Source organism: Periplaneta americana, chromosome 5, assembly GCF_040183065.1.
Source record: "Periplaneta americana isolate PAMFEO1 chromosome 5, P.americana_PAMFEO1_priV1, whole genome shotgun sequence".
NCBI classification, from domain to species: Eukaryota; Metazoa; Arthropoda; class Insecta; order Blattodea; family Blattidae; genus Periplaneta; species Periplaneta americana.
This window is the reverse complement of record NC_091121.1, coordinates 44414810-44442505: the sequence shown is the minus strand read 5'-3', so window position 1 is coordinate 44442505 and position 27696 is coordinate 44414810. Positions and strand designations below refer to the sequence as shown.

Here is a 27696-nt window from a genome sequence, read left to right as displayed (position 1 = left end):
ATAAAATTACAGGTAGCCTATGGCGGTGTAACTTAGGAATCGGCCGTCAAAAAAATACAACCCCCTCTCCTAGTGTTCCACCTGTTCTCATTGCATTTCCCATGAAATTCCTTGTCTTCGACTTGGTATGCTTGTGCTCTCCCTTGTTCTTGTATTTTACTCGTTTTCCTTGCATGTTCCTTGATGTCCTTTTCTTCCCTCTGTTCTCGATGTATTGCCCTTGTTCTCCTTGAATTATTTTTGTTCTTGTTATTCTTCTTGTTCTCTCTGTCTTCCCCTTCTTCTCTTTGTATTTCTCTTTTACTCCTCGTATTGCCTTTTTATCCTTGTATTGTCATTGTTGTCTTTGTATTCCCCCTGTTCTCCTTGTCACTGTATTCCCTTGTTCTTATATAACCCTTGTTTTCTTGTTTTCTCCTTCTCATTTTGTTCTACTTGTTTCCCTCATATTCTCCTTATTTTCATTGATTCCCATTGTTCTCCTTGTCTTCTACCTGTTCTCACTGTCTTCTCCTTGTTATCCTTGTCTTTCCATTGTTCTTGTATTCTCGTTCTCCTTGCATTCCCTTGTTCTCCTTGTTTTCTTAGTATTCTCATTGTCTTCCCGTTGTTCTTTTTGTATTCTTCTTATTCTTTTCTTCCCCTTGTTTTCATTGTATTCCCCTTATTCCTCTTGTCTTCCCGTTGTTCTCCTTGTCCCCTTTCTACTCCTTGTATTAGCCTTGTTCTTGTATTCCCATTGTTCTCCTTGTCTTCCACCTGTTCTCACCACTGTCTTCTCCTTGTTATCCTTGTCTTTCCATTGTTCTTCTTGTATTCTCGTTCTCCTTGCATCCCCTTGTTCTCCTTGTTTGCTCAGTATTCTCATTGTTCTCCTTGTCTTTCCCTTGTTCTTTTTGTATTCTCCTTATTCTTTTCTTCCCCTTGTTTTTATTGTATTCCCCTTATTCCTCTTGTCTTCCCGTTGTTCTCCTTGCCCTCCTTCTAATCCTTGTAATAGCCTTGTTCTTCAATTCTCCTTGTTCTCCTTGTCTTCCCCTTGTTCTTTTTACATTCTCCTAATTCTTTTCTTCCCCTTGTTTTTATTGTATTCCCCTTATTCCTCTTGTCTTCTCGTTGTTCTCCTTGTCCCCCCTCTAATCCTTGTAATAGCCTTGTTCTTGAATTCTCCTTGTTTTCCCCTTGTTCTTTTTGTATTCTCCTTATTCTTTTCTTCCCTTGTTTTTATTGTATTCCCCTTATTCCTCTTGTCTTCCCGTTGTTCTCCTTGTCCCCCTTCTAATCCTAGTATTAGCCTTGTTCTTGTATTCCCCTTGTTCTCCTTGTCTTCCTCTTGTTCTCATTGTATTTCCCTTGTTTCCCTTATGTTCGCCTTATTTTGTTTTTCTATTTTTTCTCTTCTTCTTGTATTCCCCTTGTTCCCCTTTGTATTCTTCTTACTCTCTTTATATTTCTTGTTCTCTTTGTATTCTCCTTGTTTATCTTTTATTCCCCTTATATTAATTGTTTCTCCTGCTGTCCTTGTCTTCCTGTTCTCCTTGTTTCTGTTCTTCTCCTCGTATTACCCTTGTTCTCCTTGTCTTCATTGTATTTCCCTTGTTTCTCTTATATTCTTCTTATTTTCATTGTTTTTCTATTTTTGTATTCCCCTTCTTTCTTGTATTCCCCTTTTTCCCTTTTGTAAAACTCTTTATTGTCTCCATATTTATTGTTCTCCTTATATTCTCCTTGTTTTCCTTGTATATTCCCCTTATATTAATTGTGTTCCCCTTGCTTTCCTTGTCTTTCTGTTGTCCTCCTTGCATTCTTCTTGTTTCTCTTGCCTTATCTTTGTTCAGACATGAATGTGGAAAGAACACACGAGTTCCTGATTAAATGTAAAGAATTATCAATAAGTTATAGGAATTGTCTTTGTTTATGAAATCAGAAGGAAGGGTTCATCTTATTGCAATCAAACATCTTGACTTGGTGCGCTTATATGCAGGTGGGTGCCAATTGATTCTGCTGAGGATAAAAAAGAAAACGAATCGAAGTTTATCGTTGTCATATAGCAGAATCACGGATTGATCCACCGTGTCTGCACAGAATCATCCATCACATATGATAAGAGTTGCGTGAGACGTTTTGATCCTAAAACGAAGTAGCAGTCTTCAGTATGGAAAAGTGCGGATTTTCTTCCATGCAAAAAGAATCTTTGCATCAATCCTTTTGCTAAAATCATGCTGGTTCTCTTCTTTGCTGATGCTATGAAGATTATTCTAGAGCACTGAAAACTCCAGGGACAAAATGTCAATAAGAAATATTACACTGCCTTCCTTGCAAGAGATTTGAAGTACGAACTAGAAGAGGTCAGCTTTTTAGAGAAAAATTATTTTTCCTTTCAGATAACGCAAGGCCATATAACGTGGAACAGCTGTGAGAACTCTCACTAAAATAGACGGATTCAGACATAAAGTATCTTAATCCTGATCTCGCACCGTGCTATTTTTTAGCATTTCCCGCTATGAAGAAATAGTTGACGAAGCAAGTCTTTCTGAAGTGATCTAGAGGTGAAAACCCACTTCCTTATCCTGTTGAAGCTGGCGGAAAATTATGTACAGCATGTGTTTGAGAAGTGGATAACGTTACTGGGAGCGTATCGCTTCCCGAGGAACATATAGTATGCACCAAAACAAACAGTACTGAAATTATCGTTCTGTCTCGGCGCAAGTTTCCCTAACAACCAAGTATTCATTTATTTTCCAGAATATTTAGACATGGTATAAATCCAATGTCTGAATTAGTAATACTGCAATAAATTATAGTTCTCACAAGACAGGAAGAAATCTTTATGATTCAATGTTATTTCCGTTCATAGCGACTTGGACGCATAAATAACATAAGTTTGAAATACACTCTGATTGTTTGGGAATGGATAATATTAATTTATTATTATAAAGCTATTATGATAGTAGGAAAAATTTATTGCTGGTTATATTATGATTAAAATATCTGCAGTACGTGCTGTGCCGGGAAGATCTCAGGACAACCGTTGTAGGCATTGCCACAACGAGGTTGAAACTCTTGCACACGTCCTGGGATCCTGTCCGCACGGCGAAGCTCTGCGAAACGCTAGACACCACCAAGTACGATCAATTATAGCCACTGCCCTTAAAGATGCCGATTACAACACCTTTGAAGAAGTACATGGTCTCTCCGTCACTGGCAGTACACGGCGCATAGATATAATAGCTTTCAAGGAATCTACAAGATCTGGATACATAATTGATCCCTCTGTGCGTTTCGAAACGGATGAGGAACAGCCAGTAGAAGTGGATAATGAAAAAAAGAATATCTACAATCCTACCATTCCCTATTACCTCAAAAATAGGTTGAAGTAATCGGACTTCTGGTTGGAGCAAGAGGTAGCGCTACTCTTCATGAAAGATGTGTTTAAGAGGCTTGGAATACCTACATCTATTATTCCGATTGTAACTTTAGCTGCATTGAAAGGACCAATTGCTCTCCTGAAGAATCACCTATATTCGAAATCAAACTAAGTTCAGTAACATTCTTTACTTTTTTTTTGTAACACTTACCTTTCTAAAAATAGGTATATTTCCACTAATCTAAAAAAAAATATTTGCAGCTCTGTACTTGTAAGAATTTCATTGTTAAAACATAAATAATGGTTTTTCATGAACTTGTAAAAATTTCTATGATTAAGTACTCTTTGTCCCTTGTGGCAGCTCACGAATGGTGAGAAGATATATAAATCTTGGTAATCAACAATGCATAATCTGAAAGGACAAATGAAAATCACAGATGATTAAAATGGCTGCTACAAATCAACATTGGGCACAATGTGTTCTTTGGTATGCTAAATTTGAGAGTCTTGAAAGAGTTCAAAGGGAATTTCGACGTGAGTATGGTGTGAGTAGTGTACCTAAATACGATTCCATGACATTGTGGTATCGAACATTTGTAGAAACAGGATCTGTGTTAAAAAAAAAACATACAGAAGGTCGCAGGCGAAACCCAGTATGAGAAGCAGCTATCTCTTGGCTTGGTCCCCAAACTCCCCAGATCTAACCCTATCTGACTTCTTCGTCTGGGGTTTTGTTAAATACATTGTCTATTCACAAAAACCCAGGAACATCGATGATCTGAGAGTAAAAGTAACTCAAGCTTTTCAACAAATCACCCTTCTTATGTTACAACGGACACGAGCTGAATTGCATCACCGTCATGAGTTGTGCAGGGTGCGCAATGGGGTCATGTTGAGCTCTGAGGAATCTCCCATCTTTCAGTGTTGTATTCACAAAGTTTAAACAAATAAAGTTCAGTAGTAAATGTTTTACGGTGTTTTTATTTTATCCATACCTAAACGTATTAGCCTGTATGTTTAGGTCGACTTTCGTGAAATGTTTCACAAGCCGACACCGAGTAATGCTGTTATGTTACAAGTTATTGACACGGCCATCAATACACTCGCTTTGCTCCAGGAGTACTTACATAATGAAACGCATTCACCTCATCTCATACCACCAGATGCTTACGTATGGTTATGTTAAAGGAGAACTCACCGACAATAATATTGTGGAATTACTGGAAAAGATAATGACTTTCTCACCAACTGCAGCAACATCTATTTGCAAATATGTGTGAGTCTCTACGTGAACGTTATGGATGTTGTATAAAAAATAATGTAAAGCATTTTGAACATATTTTATTAAAAAAGACGTCAGTAAACATGAAATTGTGTCTTACAAAGGTATGTTTATCTTACAGATAATTGAAACTCTTTACTCAACTGCAGTATATGAATTACTAGTTACATAAAAGCGTAGTATCCGTTTTCAGTACTATGTGTCTTGGTGCATACCGTGCTTTGAAAAATTGTCACATTTCCGGCACCAAAGTCTGTGGATTAAAATGAATCAACGAGGCAACTTCTCATTGGCCTGGGAAACTTAACTGGCACAATGTCCGAATATGGGGCTCTGAAAACCCTCGGATAGTCAAGGAGCATATTCGAGATAATCTTAAAGTGAGAGTAAATTTATGGTGTGGTCCTGTGCAAGATATAATAATCCGAACCTTTCTTATTCATTGAGCCTGCTGTCACAACACCTCCGTACCTAGGCATACGTATTTCCACAGATTTCACACTAACAGCCAAGCATAATCTTCCAACAAGATGGAGCACCTCCTCACTGGAGCATCCTTGTGAGTACAACACTAGACAGTACTTTTCTGAACTATAGGATTGGACGGGACTGTAGAATAGTATGGCTTCTTCTTTGTCGTGACTGCGTTAGACTTTTTTGTCAAGAACTTAGTGTATTTCGCCAAGAAATCTGACGTCAACAATTTTACGTGATCACATTGTGAAAGGAGTGCAATAGCAACTATTACACCAGATAGAGAGAACCTGAATTGAATTCAATATGAGTATCGTTTAGATATTGTTCGTGCTACCGAGGGAGTTCTTGTAGAAAACTGTAACTGATTGTTTTTTTTTTTTTTAGAAATTGTTTGAGTTGTACTTCCTAATAATAATAGTACTTACTTACAAATGGCTTTTAAGGAACCCGAAGGTTCATTGCCGCCCTCACATAAGCCCGCCATCGGTCCCTATCCTGTGTAAGATTAATCCAGTCTCTATCATCATATCCCACCTCACCCAAATCCATTTTAATATTATCCGACCATCTACGTCTCGGCCTCCCCAAAGATCTATTTCCCTCCGGTCTCCCAACTAACACTCTATATGCATTTCTGGATTCGACCATACGTGCTACATGCCCTGCCCATCTCAAACGTCTGGATTTAATGTTCCTAATTATGTCAGGTTAAGAATACAATACATGCATTTCTCCGTTGTGTAACTTTCTCCATTCTCCTGTAACTTCATCCCTCTTAGCCCCAAATATTTTCCTAAGAACCTTATTCTCAAACACCCTTAATCTCTGTTCCTCTCTCAAAGTGACAGTCCAAGTTTCACAACTATACAGAACAACCGGTAATACAACTGTTTTATAAATTTTAACTTTCAGATTTTTTCACAGCAGACTAGATGGCAAGAGCTTCTCAACCGAATAATAACAGTAATTTCCCATATTTACTCCGCGTTTAATTTCCTCTCGAGTGTAATTTATATTTGTTACTGTTGCTCCAAGATATTTGAATTATTCCACCTCTTCGAAGGATAAATCTCCAATTTTTGTTTCCATTTCATACAATATTCACATACTTTTCAAACCCTGTCTGTTATCCTGAACTTTCCTAATGGCATATTCTAAAGCGAAGTTAAAAAGTAAAGAGTGATAGTGCATCTCCTTGCTTTAGCCCGCAGCGAATTGGAAAAGCATCATATAGAAACTGGCCTATCGGACTCTGCTGTACGTTTCACTGAGACACATAATAGTAATAATAATAATAATAATAATAATAATAATAATAATAATAATAATAATAATAATAATAATAATAATAGCCTTGAGACCCATGTAGTGCAATGGCCTTTCCAATTGAGGATACCTCTTAGTGTTCCCACATCTGAGCTAGGGATGTGAGATTTTCATATCTATAGACCTATTTCTTTTAACGACTTCAATTCTGCATTTTCCTCACGTTTACACCAGGTCTTTTAGAATTTGTCCTTTGCATGTTCGTAGGTTTTTACTTTTCCTCTACACTTCTTTCACTTTTCTTTTCACAGATTATGCTAACAATTACATATCAACTTAAGCCTATTTAATTTTCTCTGCTTTCTATTTAGTATTTGGTTCCATTTAGTTGTTGTTCTTCGTACACGTTCACACATAAGCTTACACACTAGCACTTAGGAAGACTTTGATTTCTATAGAGGGATTTGTAGCCCTTCCAGCTTCTCAGTTCCTCGCAGTCCTAGTTAATATGTTCCCAGCGTCTTTCTTCATCTCTTGCGCCCACATCACAGTCTAGTATATACAGTCACGAAGCTCAATACGTAGTAAATATGCATCCCTAGATAGTTGCTAACCACTAGGATCGCTACTATCGTCTCATTACAGACAATGCGAAAAAGTACCGGCACCGTCTATTGTTCCTAGCACCCTCACAACTCAATCTTCGTGACTGTATATACTAGACTTTGCCCTCATCATTCTCGGTCTTCCTGACACTCTTTCTCCAACTCTGAGATTTCGAACTGTTGCTGCGTGCGTACATTGATTGCTTTTACTTCCTAATAAATATTACAAGAAAAAAGTCATCACATTTTTCTTTTTCTTTTGGAATACAGTTTAAAACAGGGACGTTCGAGATGGCTACCCGGTGTTATAAATACCGATAGCCTATTTATTAATTTTGTCATTACCAAAGTAACAGATATTTATTCCTGAATTTTAATTTTTAGAAATGTCAGTAGTTCTGATAGCCCACAAGTGCGGTAAAACTTTTAGCATATTTTACTATTCTGTCAGCCACCGGCGTGGCTCAGTCGGTTAAGGCGCTTGCCTGCCGGTCTGAAGTTGCGTTCGGGCGCGGGTTTGATCCCCACTTGCGCTGATTACCTGGTTGGGTTTTTTCCGAGGTTTTCCCCAACCGTAATGTGAATGCAAGGTAATCTATGACGAACCCTCGGCCTCATATCGCCAAATATCTCGCTGTCACCAATCTCATCGACGCTAAATAACCTAGTAGTTGATACAGCGTCGTTAAATAACCAACTAAAATAAAATAAAAACTATTCTGCCGAGCCTTAATGCTTACTGGATTTCATAGAAATAGCGGATTGTGTAGCCTTCTAGGCTTATTCGAAACGACAGCGACTCCATGGTTGTGGCAGGAGCAAGATTCTATTCATGTTGTTCGGATTTCCAGCGTAAAGTCGGGTGAGCTGGACATTTCTCATCTCGCGTTTATTCACAGTAAATAGAGGAGCGGTATTTCATTCATGACCCAAGGCTGCCAACATGTAAAAAAAAAAATTCTGCCACGGATGGAAAGTAGAGTCCAAAACCTTGCGACGTTGATATGCAACACAAATAAGGGGACTCGAAACAGCAAAATACAGTTCCCAGGCATGCATTCCAGTGAAGATATCTGCTTTTCGGACAACTATTTCTACATGATTTCTCGTGAGACGCACAACATATGGAATAAAGCAGTTGTTACAAGTCTGTAGTATGGTGACAGGCAGGTTCATCTACATCAAGGCTTATTGGTAATATTTAGCCTTGGATCTTCATTATAAACAAAAGCAAAAGCTGTTGCCATGAAAAGATTATTTGAGCCGTTGATAGCAGAAGTGGTGTGAGTAAAAAATGGGCAATGAGGGTTAAAGTAAACATTCTGTAAAACACAGCGCAAAGTAGTAATCAATATTCAATTTATTTAAACTATTAGTAGTTAGTGGATAGAACGAAGGACGTATTAATTGCTATTTTACGCTGTATTTTACAGAATTTTTACTTTAAACCTCATTGAATGTGTACGTATGTATTTATTCACACTGCAAATGGGTAGGGGAGAGTTGGGTAGTATCGGACATCGGGTAATATCGGACAGTGAGTTTCTTTCATCTACCACACGATGATAGTATCTGAATGACATGGTTACCATGTTATTCAGGTACTATCATCTGGTGGTAGAAGAAAGAAACGCACTGTCCGATATTACCCGATGTCCGATAATACCCAACTCTCTCCTATATACCCGGTGGTAGTGGTAACTAATTACACTCAGTAATGATGATAATAATAAACACAATAAAAAATACAATTAATAATAAGTTAATAATAAATAATAATAATAATAATAATAATAATAACAACAGGGAGTATCCTAAATTACGATCACTTAAAATAACATTTAAAGTAAATCTAATTTGTATCTTAACCCTAAGTTTGAACTAAAACCCACGAGTATGATATGTTCAAACCTGCACAAGTACCTTTCAGCACTACACTCATTTCGCTGACAACTCACTCACTGCACTGGAACTACGACTCATTTCATTGATTCTACCCTGATTTCACTAACACTTCAAAAACATTTCACTGTTCAAATACTTTGCACTGCCATTATAAACTATAGGCTTAAAACTTCACTGACACAAACACACTTCACTGACAACACACTTCACACTTCAATGACACAACACACTTCTTCACTGATAAAACACTTCAAATAATAAAAAAAATATCAATTACACCTTTTAAATAGTGTGTATAATATACTACCGTCTAATAGTAAAGTCCTTAAGCATATTTTTAAATACTTTTTTGGTTATTGGTAAAGCCTTTAGTAAGTCTACAGGTAAAGCATTCCAATCCTTGATAGTACGACTGAGAAAAGAAAACTTTCCAGTGTCCATCCTCTGCACATGGAGCGCAGTTAGTTACATTCAAAAGCTTAAACCTTTCTGGTATAACATGCATCTGTACTGACCTGAATCGCATGTAGAAGCGTCGATAATGTCCATAAAAGTATTTCCATTAAACTGTAATCCAAGTCTACAGTCGTCCTACACTCAGTTAAATGTTAAAGCCTCGGTGACCGGTGATATTTGTAAGGATATTTCTGTTACTCTGCTTCTATTGAGCTGTTTGCAGCAGCCGCTGCGTTAAAAATTAAAACCCAGATAAATGGTGGCGGCTCAATTATCCATCGATTACCAGTGACAGCAACGATGCGTAATTGAAATGTTCCTCTCGTCTCATTTTATTGACTTTTTATTTTAGGACCCATCCACTATTGATCCTCGGGTACAGTGCAGTTTATTCGCTTGCTGTGGCCGCCCATACATTTTCTTCCTTGTTTCCTCCTTTTCCGGCACAGGTCTCTGGCGTCTTAAAGATATTATGCAGTAGAGACCTGTAGAATCTCAATCTCAATTGACACATCTACAGAACAGTAAATTTCGGGGCCGACTGGCAAATATTAATCAGAATATTCTTATTCTGAACTGGATTCGTTTACGCAGCTAAAGACTACAACATATATACCACTTTAGACTGATCTACCTTGCGAAGGAATGAATGTTAAGTATGTCCTACGTACTATAATTAATAATTTCGTGGACTGACAGCTTTGCAGGAACACTATACATTGTATTCCAAAATATATTCTCTTCTGGGCAGGATTTTACCACACTTTTAACCCATTATATCGTTCAATTGAAGGAAAAAGTTGGGCTTTTTTATTCCGGACGATGAATTGAAGCATACACCATAGAAATTTCAATGCAAATATGTATATGTTAAGATATTATCTCCCCTGATTATTATAAAAGCCCAGATCGCATATAGATTTCATAAAATAATGTTATAAATTTCAATCAAAGACACAACTATCTGCAAATGTTTATATGCTACGTGAATATAAGGTATATAAACGTTTTCGCCTTGTGGGGCATCATCAGACATATTAAAATTATGTGATCTGAACTTAGATTAAATTAGATTTATAAAAGCAAATACGAACAGTGTGTAATACATGGTGATAAAATTTCATGAGTTATATGTATACTAATTGTAACAAGAAATAAGATAAAATGATGAATTTCAATGTAGTGTAAATTCAAATATGGTTAAAATTGGAATTGTGTGTACATATAACTCATGTTACATTATAATACATTTTATGAAATAATGTTATGCAAATTATGATCATGTTAAAATGAATAAATGGATAAAATCTTGGGTTATAGTTATTCAATGTTTAGAAAATGACACGTCTTGGAGAACTGTGTATCATACCGAAGTTTGCAGTAATCGATGTTGTAGGTTGATTGTGATGTGCGTATAAATTATCATTCATATAGAGTACTTTGCTTGATTATAATCTAAATGTAAAATAGTAGTTATCCTTGTTCCGTTAGATCTAAATAATCTATCTTTTATAATGCATATCGTTGTTGAATTGCTGTGTTTAATTAAGATGTGTGTATATGGAAGAATTGTATATGTCTCGGTGTATGTGGGAGTGTTGATGGTTTGAAGTAGACTCTTCAGTTTTTATACCTGTAGAAAAAATTTCCGTCAATTAAAACCATTAATAATAATTAGTAGAGGGAAGTAGGATTTTATCCATGGGTGAAATATCTAGTTCCCTTGGCTCATGCAAAGGGTGATAATAACCACGAGTGCATGAAATCTGTTTACTCTCATAATACGGCATACAACATTTTATCCATCTCTTAGTAAATCGTTGTAATGAATAGTTATTGTAGTAATTTAATTATATAAAGTTAACTTTAATATTATCATGTTACTATTGCCAGGAATGAGTGGATAAATAGTTACAAAAATCACTCATCGCAACTGCAACGACTGACTAGAAAATAAAAATGCAGATATATGCTCGTTGTCTCTAGCAACAAAATCACGAATATGAAGTGAAACCTTAAATATAATATTGCATATCACTATGGCAACGGTCTACTTTATTAGGTTGATACGTAAGTTTGTAGCGTTTTTGTTCATCACAACACTGTGTTATTAGGAGATTATTTATAGTTTTCCATTTGTCATTTGTTATTTATTGTCAACAACTTAGATACCATACGGCCACAATTGAAGAAAAACGACCGGGAAGGTTGTATCAAGTGCTGCTGCAACACGACAATGTACGCCCGCACTCCGCTAATATGTCGAAAGCAGTTATTCAGGAGCTTGGTTGGGAAGTGATTCCACATCGCCCATATTTCTTGATCTTGCGCTCTCAGATTTCCACCTTTTCCGTTCCCTATCCAACAATCTCTTCAAGGAAACTCCTTTGATAACTAAGATGTTTTACGAACTTTGTATGACATCTTTAACCCTCGCAAACTATCTGAGCTCTATTCTGACTCCATACTTTTTGCATACGCTTGAAAGTTGACAGAATATATTTCTAAATACGCTTCTATCACACTCTATACTTAATTTATATATGCACTTGTTTTTTTTTTTACATATTTATTTGTAATTTAATTTCGAATATTTGGACTTTGGGTCACAAAAGTCCCCAGCTAGTTTGTACTCTACTTCCCATTTCATTTCGTTTTGTTCACCTGAAGTTATTTAATTTAAATGCTGTCATAACTCGACACTAGCTGCAGGTATTGCTAGTACCTAAATCAATTGTTGGAACGAACGCTGCTTCAATAACGTTCTATACTGGATACAGTTTCAGTCATAAGGAATACTTGATTGTACTAAGTAGTAAGTTATGCTTTGTGCTACACAATACATTATACGGTACTATGGTTATATATTAATGTCCATATAATGGAAAGCATACATTTCGAAAAGGGATACAGTGAGCAGCAAAGCTTGTATAATATTGATAACTTTGATGACGATAGTGATGGAAGCGATGTGGAATGCGATAACACAGAAGTGATATAATTGGAGGAGGATGAAATAGATGTGACGGAATTATGTCGGAGTGACACCTGTAACAATAGAGATAAATACTTGAAATATTTCCATCTGTATTATAACTTACAACTGCATTACCACAAAATTTACTAAATAAAAATTTATTAAAATGTTTCTTATAAAAGAGAAAAACGACTCGACAATAAGATAAATATAACGTCGTTGGCAGAGGGTCAGATAATGTAGGAGAATATATTGCTGATAGTTTTTGTCTTCTATTCATCTCAAATAAAAACTTTCGTCACAGCGAAAGAACGCTACGAACTTAAGAGCTGTACGATATAAGTATTTTTTTGCCTCTAAATAATATCCTAAATCTAAGCAGAAATTATATGGTATTTACCATTGAAACTGCACTGAATTGTTATGCAAACTAGTCATACCTCAGCAGAATGCAAAGCTATTTTTATTTATGGTTTATTCATTAATCTAAGAGTCCACACCTGTGGAGTAACGGTCAGCGCGTCTGGCTGCGAAACCAGGTGGCCCGGGTTCGATTCCCGGTCGGGACAAGTCAACTGGTTGAGGTTTTTTTCCGGGGTTTTCCCTCAACCCAATATGAGCAAATGCTGGGTAACTTTCGGTGCTGGACCCCGGACTCATTTCACCGGCATTATCACCTTCATCTCATTCAGACGCTAAATAACCAAAGATGTTGATAAAGCGTCGTAAAATAACCTAATAAAATAAAATAAATCTAAGAAAACGTTTCTACGAAACAAAAAGTTCAAATTCTTAAATGGTATTATGCTGTAAATAGTGTAAGTTGAATATGTGGGACATATAGTTAGCAATGTCCAATAAACTAGCAAATAAAAAACGATATTTTTATAGTAGACTGGGTTATTGTTTGGCACGAAATGAACATTTATTATAATATTGTGGCAGAGCTGGGATACGATCTCACGACCGGCAGAAGGATTACAAGGTCGGCCGTGGTTCTGCGCAAGTGCGCGCGCATCTGCTTCCTGTGGCATGTTTATTGCATTCCTGATACAAGTAACATTAAGGAAGCCGTGAAAAAATCAACTAGATTCCAGATGCCGATGTTATTACTGCAATATGTTATATAAATAATTTTGTTAAAATATTAAAATGAAAAATAAATCATTACATAACCTTACCGTTTGTTTTAAGTTCGCATTTATAGACTGGGGGGAAAAAAAGACAGACGTATATCACGGCCTACTGGAGTATAGTAAACACAGAAAACATTTTATAGCAACAATGTTGAAGAAATATATTTTGGTGTTCCGAAGTTGGCGTCATTAAACAGAAACCAACATGGAGATTTCATTGCAACTAATTAGAAATTCGTCTTTCAGGTATGTAATAAACGATCTTCGCACAAAATAATGTACGATACACGAGCGGTATGTTTGTTTTCATGTTCTCAGAAATTAAAAAAGCTCAACTATGTTTCGCTTTTTCAATCTTTTCCTCGACCATGAAAACGTCAACATACCACTCTTGTAACGTATATTACTATTGTGAATAAAAGCATGTGTTACAGGTTTATTTAATCGCTACAACTTTAAGCTCATATCGAAACTGTAAGGGAATGGAACATTGTTGGTACATTTGACTTCAATTTTTCTGCCATCTAATATAGACCTATTTCCTATATGTTGCCAACATATCGCCCTACAATCTCGCTAACTATTCAACAAAACATAGCTAAATCTCTCCAAAGTTTGTTAAAATATCCCCAGAAATGTCGCTAAAAATTAATAATAAATATCACTAAATAAAAATAAGAAAAAAATACATATGCGGAGAAAAATATAATTTCCTCGTCGTCACCCTCTTCTGCGGATTCTGGTTGTGTTGTTGACGGCTATGATGTTGCGGTGGAAGATGTGGGAACAGCTGATTGTGAATAGACTGCACTTGATCCAATCATTGACACTAGCTACACTTTCTGGCAAATTATAAGTGTGAAAATTTTCACCCAAGCGTTTGACTACAATTTTTTTTTTTTGTGAAACCTAACATTTTTTAAATCTTGTATATTAAAATAATTATTAAAACCAGCAAAAACTAGTCTCATTTGCTTCACACGAACTGTCGGCACAAAATTCCAAAACTCAATTGCCGCAGGTCGTTCGGAGTGGAAAATCTCCGCGTTCTGAGGAAGAACCAAGAATTAGTTGCACTTCACGACTCGTCACGTGACAATCAAAGTTGCCGCCGTTTATGGATGTTGGAGTAGTAGCATTGAGAGAGAGACCTAACCCGTGAGAATCATTGAATCAGCATCTTTCACCCCTGATCACTCATCACAAATATATGAGATCAGGGCTTTCACGTATGAATCATGCGACGACTCAGTCATGCACCCATGCCTCTTCTAAAACTAAGCAGTGCATGACTTCAGTTGAATATTTTAACTTATAAGACAGGAAAAAGTGGAAGAATAGAAAAATCAGCGGAAAAGTCGCTAATCGTATTTTACAAAATTTGTCGCCGAGACTGATTCAAAATTCCCTAGATTTAGCGACTTATCGCTAAATTTGGCAACACTGCCTATTTCTGACATGTTAACCTACCGATATGTACGCCATTTTTATATTTTCTTCTAGTGGCTATATTTGAATTATTATCTGCAGACGTGGCAACCGTGTACCACTATGGATTTAGATTTTGCGAATCAGTATCTGTAGATTAAAGATAATGTAGATAATTATTACAGTTGTCTGAACACTATTTATTAATAAAATGAATGGTTCTTTAAGATACGACACGCGGTAGAACATCTACACCGTAGTCGTGGTACAACCACTGATGATGGGGGAGCACAGCCTCCGAAACATGTATGGTTTCTAACCAATTTTATTTATTTTATTCATTTTATTAATAAATAGTGTTCAGACAACTGTAATAATTATCTATATTATCTTTAATCTTAACTTATGAACACTGTTGTATTTCGACCTTCTAAGTATTTAATCAGTATATGTAGCTTTAAAAAGTGGGAACCCATCTAACATCTTCCCTTTAAAAACTAGATTCTTAGCAATTTATGATTGAGAAAACTACTGAAATCCATGATCAGATTATTTATCGACCCTGGAATTTTAACCGAGGAGCTACCGTACTCAAGTCTAGTTTTCACCAGTGACTTTTGGTCGGTTAAATTATTTTTAATTTTTGGTTTAATTGAATTCACAGTAATACACTTTATTAATTAATGGGAATTTTATTTGGCAATTTAAATTTATTATTGGTAAAATGTTTGCCATGTAACGGCGCTGTATCAACTGCTAGATGCTTATGTGTCAATGGAATTGGTTTTATTTTTTTTTTTTATTTTATTGGGTTATTTTACGACGCTGTATCAACATCTAGGTTATTTAGCGTCTGAATGATATGAAGGTGATAATGCCGGTGAAATGAGTCCGGGGTCCAGCACCGAAAGTTACTCAGCATTTGCTCGTATTGGGTTGAGGGAAAACCCCGGAAAAACCTCAACCAGGTAACTTGCCCGACCGGAATTCGAACCCGGGCCACCTGGTTTCGCAGTCAGACGCGCTGACCGTTACTCCACAGGTGTGGACTCGATGGAATTGGTGATAGCGAGATATTAATGAAATGAAGCCCAGGGGCTGCCATGGGATTTTATGGAATTCGCCTTACATTTGGGGAAAATCTCTGGAAAAAACCCCAACCAGGTAATCAGCCGAAATGTGAATCGAACCCACGCCCGGGCATAGCTCTTAATCAGTAGTCAAATGCGCCGCCTAGCGCCTCAGCTATGATCCACTTTGCTCGGTGAAATTGTGTAAACCTTATTTTTAACAATACAGTATTACGAAGGACTTTCGATAACCCTATAATTTGTTTCTTGCTAACAAATTTACATTCTAAGTTTAGTAGGCTTATGTATTGAACTGTCGATAATGTTTTAGTACGCTTTTGCAACTGGCAAACTTTCTCATACCCTGGAGCTGTTAGAGAATGGGAATACGGGAACAAGAAGAGAATAATATTCAATAAATTTCACAGTGAACTTAACATTTGAATACAAAAACTGCCGTAAACACGCCAATGTATTTATTTCTACAGGGACATCATTTTATTTTTACTAACATTTTTAATATTAACCTGTCTATACCTTTAGAGAACCGGAAACACCGCTTGCTCCCCCCTTCAAGACTGGAGTTCGATGATACTGGCGTAAAACACAAATCACTCTACTAGGTATAGGATGGAAGAAAAGTAGTTCATCCATTTACGTAAACTAGGAAATATCGCGATTTTGAGTTTGATAATTTTCATTAGGTTTTTCTTTAATCAAAGTACAGTACTGTATTAAGAATAAGTGTTTTTACTCACGAAGTGAGTTATCCATGCGAACGTATTCATTATGCAGTGTATATTATACTGTCTACAGCACATTAGCGTACTATACAGAGAAAGAAGTTAAATTGAAAAATAATCATAATATGAATATTTAAACACAATTTTGAAAATGGTGGCCGTTCATTTCGATACAGGCTTCAGTTCTTTTGTGCATATTATCGCACTATAGATTATTGCATCTAATTCCAATTGCCAGTTTCGTCCTTCGTACTAGTAACTCATGTTGAAATAATTCTGTACCTACTCTACGTACTGTGAATTCAATCTTCACTTCTGCCCGACCCGAAAATATAAAATTACTCAGACATGCTATCTACTGTCCGTCCAAGTGGCTATGCCGCAGGATTGTAGAAAGGGAGGAAATCACGTGACAGTTAATTACTTAACAAGGCCCTTTTGTTTAAGTTAAATTAAACAGCTGTATAATATTACGTAAACATCCAATTCCTAAGAGAAATTAATGTTTTCAGAAAAGAGCTAAGACAGCCCAGCTTTTACAGAGGGGCGAGCAGAAGCAAGTGGGGGAAATCGGGATGCGACGTAGGCAAACGGACAGTACCTGTGCGAAAATATGATTCAGTATTGAAAGCTCTTTCGTCACTGGAAAACGTGAACATATTTCTGGAACGTACAATACCTAGTAACTCAGTACTGCTTACTATCTGCGGTCTTGGTTCTGTGTGGAGTTGGAACTTCCTTAGTAGAAGGGGTGGGAGTGAAGTACATTCAAAAACTCAGGTACAATAAAAATTGAAGTAAAAATAAAATGATGTCCCTGTATTTAGTCTATGCAAAATAAATGCAGGTAATCGAAGAATATTTCCACGAAAAATTACGGAGTAATATAGATCTACATGATTTCTTTCTGTAAATATATAGAAAATTTCCAAATATCTTTCCTATCCTAGTATATCTGAATATGAGCACCGTTTATAGCTCTGTGGACATGAAGATAATGCTTTATTTTCCCTCAAGAAGGACCTGTGTTGAATTATGTCTTGTGTGATTTTTGATGTTGGTAATTCTCTCTCTCAAATTATGCAGATTAAGGCCTATCTCCGAGTAAATGATACTTTTTTCATGTCCCCACGCGAAAAAATCCATAGCTGTGAGATCATAGTTTCTTGAGAATCAGAGGAGTATGATTATATGCGTAAAGGATACAATTAAAACATGATAAAGTTCAAGATCGTCTAAGAAGTGTAGAATTTGTGACTCACATAGGCCCTACTAAATAAAATTCGCAACGATTAAGACTAGACTACTTAAACTTCAGGATATCAAGCGCTATTAGAACTAAGTACGAAGAAATCTCTTAATCGCCTAGCTTACGAAACCATATATTCATTGAGTAAACCTTCAAAAAGGCTAGACTCCTTAAATTTCGACCGTATAAAATACGATTGGGACAAGAACGTTCAATTCAATCAGTTACTGAAGATGAACTACAGAAATTTGTTTAAGTAATGCGATTCATGTCTTACTGCAGGAGATGACCACTTCCTGACTATCGGTATATGGTAAGTATGTACATATCAGTTCTGTGTATATTCGGTAACTTAAATACCGATACATATTTCATTTATATATACATTTGTCTTTTTCTTTAATCCTGTAGTGTGGTTGTATACCTAGGATCCAGCTGTAGCAATGAAACACGTTATGCGGCCGCCAACGCGGTAAAGGCTTGTTCACAATAAACCGGGAACGAGAACCAGAATGAAAACGAGAAGCAGAGGACGTGAATATGAAAATTTTTTATTCACAATAAACCGTGAACGTAGACGACTATGCATATCGATATGCATGTCAATAACGATATGTAAAGTCGATATTACGCATTCTGATGTTATTTGTGTATAATTGACCAATGGCGTTCTCTCATGAGTACAAGGTAGCCAACATAAACACAGGTTAACCAACTTCGAAATTTCAACTGAAACATTTCATTAAGTACGGTACTATAAATATGCCTATGTATCTTTATTATCACAACCTATTTTAAGTCTACCATAACGTAAAATAATTAGAGAAGAAACATTTGTAATAGAACAAAAATGAACACAACAGTAGTTATTGAATTGAAGCATGAATATGTAGTGTGTAATACAACCAATACAGTAATAAAATATGATTCACTTACGATCGGCGTTCAAAGATGCAGCTATTGAAAGCCACGTATTTTCCTTCATTTTCTCACATTTATACGAGGCGTGCCGCTTATCGTAAACGTGAGGATTTTCCTCAACACTCAATATTAGAATCTCATCAAATAAAACTTGCTCCATGATGCACAGCACAGAACAAAATAATGCATAGGCATGTCACGGTCTTCTTGCTACAAAATATACGACGACAAAATAGCTTTTAGATGGCAATAGAATGAATCTAGTGGGCTGTGATCGGAAACGTGAACGCCAAAGTTGAAACTTGGCCAACTCTCCGTTCCCGATGCTGGGCTCCGGCAAGCTTTTCGTTAATTGTGAATGCTCACATTTAAATGTACACATTTTAACAATTTTACCGTTTTCGTTCCGATTCTCGTTTCCGGTTTATTGTGAACCAGCCGGGCTGACCGTGTTAAGAAGTTTCCGCATAATACGAAGGCTCTGTATAAAAATCCATCGCTCTCCGCCGGGTTCGAACCTACGAGACTTGGATCCAATATAAAGTGCTTCAGACTTAACGTATATAAATCACGTGGCGCATTCTTTGAATAATTCAACGCCACTTTGATCCAACAGATTTACATCCAAAGTTGAATAGTCACAAAGATAATTGTGAAAGAAAAGTTATAGCTTCTTGTCGTCCGAAAACTATATATTCTACTGCCGCGCATATCATGACCCAAATCCAAGTTTCTAAGTATTCTTTTTTAACTTCCTGTCTTTTATTCTATTCCTTTTCAAAGTTGACATACATACGTTTTTACTACCGTTACGTTCTCTTATCGTCTTTACACATCTTTCCTGTTTTATTTTATCCTTTAGAAGATGTTTCCGTGTAATTTATTGTCATCTTGGAACCTCAATATTTTTGTTCCTTGACATAGTCTATACTGTATCTTTCATCTTGTTAGTCATCGATCACCCTGTGAATTTAGCCATTAGCAATGAATTCAGTTATTAGGTTGCTCGACTCATCTCTTTTTCAACTGCAGACGAAGATAGATACAACCAAAGGAACGTTGTGATTTATCGTGTACTGTAATAATTAGGTACCCGTACATTGTGAAAGAGCAATAAGATATCTTCCACGAATAAACTGCGCATCTTGTAAAGCAGTGGTAAATCAGTGTTGTTGTTAACGTGAAAGATAACAACTTTCAAGCTACAGACCTTGGTTAACTGCTGTCTAAGAAACATTGTGACATCCACTGGTCAGAAGTCGTTTCAAATTAAGAACTATGAGAAAAGACAGAATAAACAGGGTTGTCCATACCGATGAAGCTACGAAATTGAAAGTGGACCTACACACGTTGAGGAAGGGAAATGAATCCATCTAGAGAGAAGCCCCGATTGAAACATTCAGGAGAAAAGGAAGAGAGGAAGGTCTAGATAAACATTTGTCCAAAATGAGGCAATGGAATGGGAACTCCTGGAATGAAGTGAAGTGTATAGCCGGAAACAGTATCAGTGGCAATGCTTTCTTGATTCCTTATGTCCTATGAGGGATAACAGAACATTATGATGACGAATAGTTAAGGCTCATTCACAATGAAAATTAAACATAACGTAAGAGTTAACTTAAAAATGTAAACGTTACGGTAAAATCAAGAACATTCACGATGGGAACATAAACATAACCGCTAAGATACTTGGTAACCATGGTAACATAACAACGACGCCATTTCCTCATATTCTGTTGTATACATCAGCGCTCCACGATTGTGTACTGTTTGCAAATCACATAAGCATAAGCATGAAAGTTTGGAGTTGGCAAACTTTCATGTTAACGTCGAACGGTAATGTTAATGTCAATGTTTATGTGAATCATTGTGAATGATCCCATTAGGTAACCTGGTCGCAAACTTCTGTGTTTATGTTACGGTTATGTTTAATTTTCATTGTGAATAGACCTTTACAGTATTACCACAGTCTAGTATATACAGTCACGAAGCTCGATTCGTAGTAAATATGCATCCATAGATATTTGCTAACCACTAGGATCGCTACTATCGCCTCATTACAGACAATGAGAAATAGTACCTGCACAGTATATTCAATTCAATTTATTAAGCCATTAAACATACAGTGATAGGCTTCGTCACGAAAAAAACATACATTTGAAAATACACATATAATTGAAAACATAATTAGAATGAAAACACAAAACATTTTTAAACTCTAAAATTAATGACACTCTTATGTAATAATTGTAACTAATCTAAATAAATTTATTTATTAAAAATCAATTTCGTATGAATTTATGTTAAGAAACTAATCTACAGAGTAGAAAGGATTAATTAAAAGCCATTTATAAAATCTAGCTTTGAAACTATTGGTTGGTAACTTATAATATTGACTGGGAAGCTTATTATATAATTTCATCCCCATGACAGAAAAATTTGTACTAGTTTTATGTAATGTACAGTATGGAATATTAATTTGTTCACTATTTCTTATTTCTTGATCATGTATATTGGCTATTAATGAGTAATTGTCTATATTTTGTCGAGTGTAAAGGACTAGGTCGTATATATATAAATTTTTGACAGTTAATATCTGTGATTGTTTGAAAAGAGGTCGACAGTGTTCAAGATAGTTTGACTGACATAGAATTCTAATGGCTTTGTTGTCCTAGTACCCTCATGAACTCAAGCTTCGTGACTGTATATATACTAGACTGTGATATTACCTAATGTAACTCATCATTCTCTTCATCTTTATCCTATTTATTTTATTATCCTATTATCTAATGTTTCCATCGGCGTGGCTGTGACAGTAGAGTGTTTGCCTCCTGATCCGAAGTTGCGCTCGGCGTCGGTTTGATACCCGCTTATGTTGATTACCTGGTTGGATTTTTTCCGAGGCTTTCCTCAACCGTAAGGAGAATGTCAGGTAATATATGGTGAATCCTCGGCCTCATCTCGCTATCACCAATTCCATCGACGCTAAATGACATAGTAGTTGATAAAGCGTCGTTAAAAATACAAGTAAAAAGTTATCTAATGTTTGTCGTCAGACTACCTTGCTTATAGTAGGGACTGCTTGGTGTTGCAGGTGTCGTGGGTTCGGCACCGGGACATCCACCTGCTCACTGTCGGGCGCTACACATACACCAGCGACCAGCGCTTCCAGTCCATCCACTCGCCGCAGACGGAGGACTGGATGCTGCAGATCCGCTACCCGCAGCGCAGGGACTCCGGCTTCTACGAGTGCCAAGTGAGCACCACGCCGCCCATCGGCCACTCCATGTACCTCTCCGTGGTGGGTGAGTACCACGCTGAATAGCTATAATCTTTGCGATGAAAGAGTAATGGAACGGAGAAAAATTCTCTCCGGCGCTGGGATTTGAACCCGGGTTTTCAGCTCTACGTGCTGATGCTTTATCCACTAAGCCACACCGGATACCACACCGGCGTCGGACAGAATCGTCTCAGATTAAGTTCCAACTCTTGGGTTCCCTCTAGTGGCCGCCCTCTGCACTACGTCATAGATGTCTATGAACGTAGGACCGAAGTCCACACATGTGCTGAGGTGCACGCGTTATGAGTGACTAGTTGGCCAGGATCCGACGGAATCACGAAGTGATTTACGCATATCATATATATTATTTTAATGTACCGAAGTACATATGATATTTCCATATCATCGTATGATGACGCAGAATATCTGTATGGAAATATCATATGTACTTCGGTACATTAAAATAATATATATGATATGAGTAAATCACTTCGTGATATAAGACGGCGCTTATTCCTTCGGATCCCGGCCAATTAGTCACTCATACGAGTGCACCTCAGCACATGTGTGGACTTCTGTCCTGCGTTCATAGACATCTATGACGTAGTGCAGAGGGCGGCCACTAGAGGGAACCCAATAGTTGAAACTTAATCTGAGACGATTCTGTCCGACGCCAGTGTGGTATCCGGTGTGGCTTAGTGGATAAAGCATCAGCACGTAGAGCTGAAAACCCGGGTTCAAATCTCAGCGCCGGAGATAATTTTTCTCCGTTCCATTACTCTTTCATCGTATGATGACGCAGAATATCTGCATGGAAATATCATGTGTACTTCGGTACATTAAAATAATATATATAATCTTTGCGTTGTTAGAATAATCTTAGTGTAGATACAAGCAAGTCTGTCGTACCCGAGATTGGCTTCTAGTCGAAACATACACAACGCAGGAAAATATAGTTCCGTAATATCGGGAACAGTCCGGAATAGAAAGTCACGAAGTGGTTCCTTCATCTTTGGGATTAAGTCATAATCGCAGGGGCTTAAGTCCGGTGAATGCGGTGGATGGAAAAGCAATTCCCATCCCCAGCGACGTTATATAAATCAGCTACAGGATGCGCCGTATGCGCCCTTGTGTTATGCTACAAAATGATGGGAGGGTTCTGAAAAACGTGTGGGAGTTTTCTTCGTAACGCTGGTCTCAGATTATGCTTGAAAAAAAAATGACGGAAATACCAGTGGCGGCCGGTGAGGCATTCTGGTGGTGGTGCCAAAAATAGGTTGTACACAAATTACCCTAGTGAAATTGATAATCACAGTTCACGTTTGCATTATGTTAAATAAAACACATTAATTAAACCAGCTACTTTACCAGGTGTGCAGTTAATAATGCATCTAGTAACAGTTACAATAACATTTCCGAAACTAATAACGAAATTTACGAAATATACAGATAATGGAAAACTTTCACAGTATTGTTAGTCAAATACAAATAACATTTATAACTAGTAAAATTACTGGCAAAAACACACGAGATAAACAATGCTATAGAAATAAACAAACACGTTTGCACTTTATTTAACAGGCCGATGAATCCAAGGCAGCGGCCTGAATAACACATGTTTATGTCCTGCACAGATCTCATGTATCGTTAACAAAAACATCAATACTGTACTATAGCAACAGTGTAGCGATATTTAGTTGCCGGAAAATAAAGCAAATATTACACAACATTAACAAACAGTTTTACATAATATGAAAAAATATTTATCTTTCTAAAAAGAACCATGACTGACTATCTCTGCGTTCAATATACAGAGTGATTTATATAGAACTGACACATTTCTTTCATGAATTGTTTCAAAACGAATTGTGCTAGCGACAACTTATTATACATAAAATGTAGAGGAATTTTGGGAGATTATTTACCTCTATAGCAAATGTTGTCCGGCGTTGTCAAATCCGGAGATCTCGGTGGCCACAGGTTCCTGGAAATTATTCGGTCGTCACATAACCGGATAAATAGAACCATGCTTCATCTGTGAACCATGTGATGGACAATATGGCAGGATTTTGCACAATGAACGTCTGAAACCAACGACAATAAGTCACTAGATGCACAGATGTTTATGTTTTATTCCTATTGTTGGCAGCTGTTTTCGACATTTTGTGTCAACGTGAAAATGCAGTACACATTAAATCAACGACTCTTCCTTGTGAAGCAATACTGGATTACGAATCCAATTACAGCTACTCAAAAGGCATACCAGAGAGAATTTGGTGTTCGCAATCCTCCCAAAAGAAACACAATACTGGGACTGGTAAACAAATTGGAAACAACTGGATCTCTGGTGAGTGAAAAGGGCAAGCATCGTTCATCTAGGCTTCCCACGGTTGTTGTTGACGTAAGAGCACGACTGGAGCAGTCTCCCAAAAAATCATTAAGACGTTTGTCGCAGGAGACAGCATACACCTACTCAATGTGTCAGAGAGCCTAAAGCCATATAGGGTTACGGTTGTTCATCAGCTACAGGAAACAGATAAGGATAAAAGATTGAATTATTGTCGTTGGTTTCAGACGTTCATTGTGCAAAATCCTGCCATATTGTCCATCACATGGTTCACAGATGAAGCATGGTTCCATTTATCCGGTTATGTGACGACCGGATAATTTCCAGGAACATGTGGCCACCGAGATCTCCGGATTTGACAACGCCGGACAACATTTGCTATAGAGGTAAATAATCTCCCAAAATTCCTCTACATTTTAGGTATAATAAGTTGTCGCTAGCACAATTCGTTTTGAAACAATTCATGAAAGAAATGTGTCAGTTCTATATAAATCACTCTATAGTTAAATGGATAATACCTTACACATTCAAATCCAAGTTATGTGCATTAGTTTTGAATTTGGCAACATTACAATAACATTTGGCGCGGAACTTTAACTTGTGTTTTCGTGCAAGTCTGCGGTTGACGGTTCCTGCCTAACGTCGCCAACAACCCTGCCATCTAGCGAAATTTCTGCATTACTGTGCTCTAGAGGGCGGAATATTAACTACTGAGTCAAATTGAATTCGGCTCAAAGCCTGCCATAAGAAACGTATATAAGCTAGAATCAGTAGCCTTTTGTACAGTATTATATGGACGTAGGCAGTGCCACACCGAAGTGACTCCAACGTTCGGAAAAACGCTGCAAGAGTGCGTCCGGATCTGTGCGTGCGCTCGTTCAAATGAAATACGAATAAAATGTGTAGAAATAAGCTATTACAACTGCTTTCTAGGATATTATTTTCTGTTTCTTTCATTGGTGGTGCCATGGCACACTGGCACTATCCCAAAAGACGCCCCTGGGAAATACTGTGCATTAACATTCCGTCTTTGCGGGACGGTATGTGTTAGGATGACGAAACATGGCGAAACACAACCGCTTAGAACTGTAACCAACAGGAGACTATCTTCAACTCCCCACAGCGCATGCGCTGTGAGTGGACGTAAGAGTCCTTTTAGGAGGGAGAAGGGCAGACGTAGACTAACATGTGGTAGAAGTGACAACAGTAAACTCCGTCTCGTTTCGCTTTTGCAGCAATGTTGCCACTATTAAAGTTACACCCCAAGTACGATATAACATATAACTTGACTCTTTATGTACAACGATATTTAAAAATGGCGCTTTTATATTTATTATGTACTATAAGAAATGAAGTTGTATTGGAAAGAGTGAGTGAAGAAAGTATGATGCTGAAACTGATCAGAAAAAGAAAAACGAATTGGTTGGGTCACTGGCTGAGAAGAAACTGCCTACTGAAGAATGCACTTGAAGGAATGGTGAACGGGAGAAGAGTTCGGGCAGAAGAAGATATCAGAGGATAGACGACATTGAGATAAGTGGATCATGTGCGGAGACTAAGAGGAAGGCAGGAAATAGGAAAGAGTTGAGAATGCTGGGTTTGCAGTGAAAGACCTGCTCATGGGCAGAACACATGGGTATGTATGTATGTATGTATGTATGTATGTATGTATGTATGTATGTATGTATGTATGTATGTATGTATGTATGTATGTATTAAAGCAGATAATACCTGTCTGTTTTTGTACAAGTTGTCGTCACTTCGATGCTGCTTATCCATTGTAGTTCTACGAAATGTTTATTTGGCCATTTTTCAGTCTATTATTCAATATGGGGTGGAAGTAGCCTAAAAAAATTAATTTTAGTCCGTTAAATTTACTACAAAAAACGAGTAATTAATTTAAAAGACGTTTTGATTATCGAACTAAATTAATTTATTCAGAATTTAATATATTTAATATTGAACAAATTTATAAATATAGCCTAATCTGTTAAAATTTTATCATAAAAATCGTAAGAAGTTTATATTACAGGCACATAATCATGACACAAGACGAAATAATAATTCAACATTATTAGAACCTAAATTTTTCATATCTGGTAGCATTAATTTTGGAACTCGGTTTATAATTCTTTAGCTAAATTACACCCAGAACTTCTAACGTGTAATCCACTAACATATAACAAGAAAATTAGAAACGTGTCAATTTGATTAAATAAATGTATAGCCTATGTGTATGAATTAATCAGCCTATATTGTATTTATATTCTATAATTTCGGAATATATATATTTTTAATAAATTGTCCTACTTTACTCACGTACGATATTATTCTTCTCTATGTTAATATTATATTATATAATTTCATTGTAGCTGTAATTTTACTTTTAGTTTCTATTTTATTTTATTTTCTATATTCCTCTTATATTAATAATTTATTATATTATATTATATTATATTATATTATATTATATTATATTATATTATATAATTTCTTGAAGCTGTAATTTTAATTTTAGTTCCTATTTTATTTTTATTTTCTTTATTCCTCTTATATTAATAATATATCTGAACTGCGACCGAACAAGAGCGCTGCTCATCCGATCCTCAAATTCTGTTAATATTATTGTATCCTCTTTTTATATTGATTGTGTTATTTTATTTCTATTTCTATTGTTGTAGTTATATTCTGTAGTCTGATGTATTATTCTGTATTATATGTTCTGCTCTGTATTATTATATAAATTTCTACTTGACCATGTCATAGCATCTTCCGATGCATTTGAAATTTTAAGTTAAAAAAATCAATTTGAAACTTGATCTTGGGCTTGTCCACGTAAGCAAGTGGAAATATGGCTTCTATATCCTCAGTGTGTGAGGTTAAAAAGATATTAGCCTTACACAAATGTTTAAACTAAGTCAATTAATTAGAAAGTAATTGTAACGCGAACGAATACGCAGTAGTTACGTTAGGCCTATTTTGGCAACTGACGGGAAAAGTTTAACATGAAACAATGTAACCGCGATTACGTACTGAGTACCGTTATAGCGAAGCTTCGGCCAATCAAGCCTACTTTCAGGCACGTGCTACTGTTTACTATAGGATTGTCCCAACAGCGAAAAGCTCCTGGAGCAGGTACCGACAGATCTTTGAAATGTACTTTCTGCTCTGTTGACGTCATTTAAGT

At 36.7% G+C, this 27696-nt stretch overlaps 1 protein-coding gene across 1 annotated transcript in view; it reads left to right on the top strand.

Annotated features, from left to right (window-relative positions):
• Positions 1–27696, top strand: part of LOC138699561 (zwei Ig domain protein zig-8-like) — an 853254-nt gene that overhangs the window by 550217 nt on the left and 275341 nt on the right. The window contains exon 3 of the mRNA XM_069825552.1: positions 21977–22187. Coding sequence (XP_069681653.1) covers positions 21977–22187 — 211 coding nt within the window. The remainder of the gene's footprint in view (positions 1–21976; positions 22188–27696) is intronic.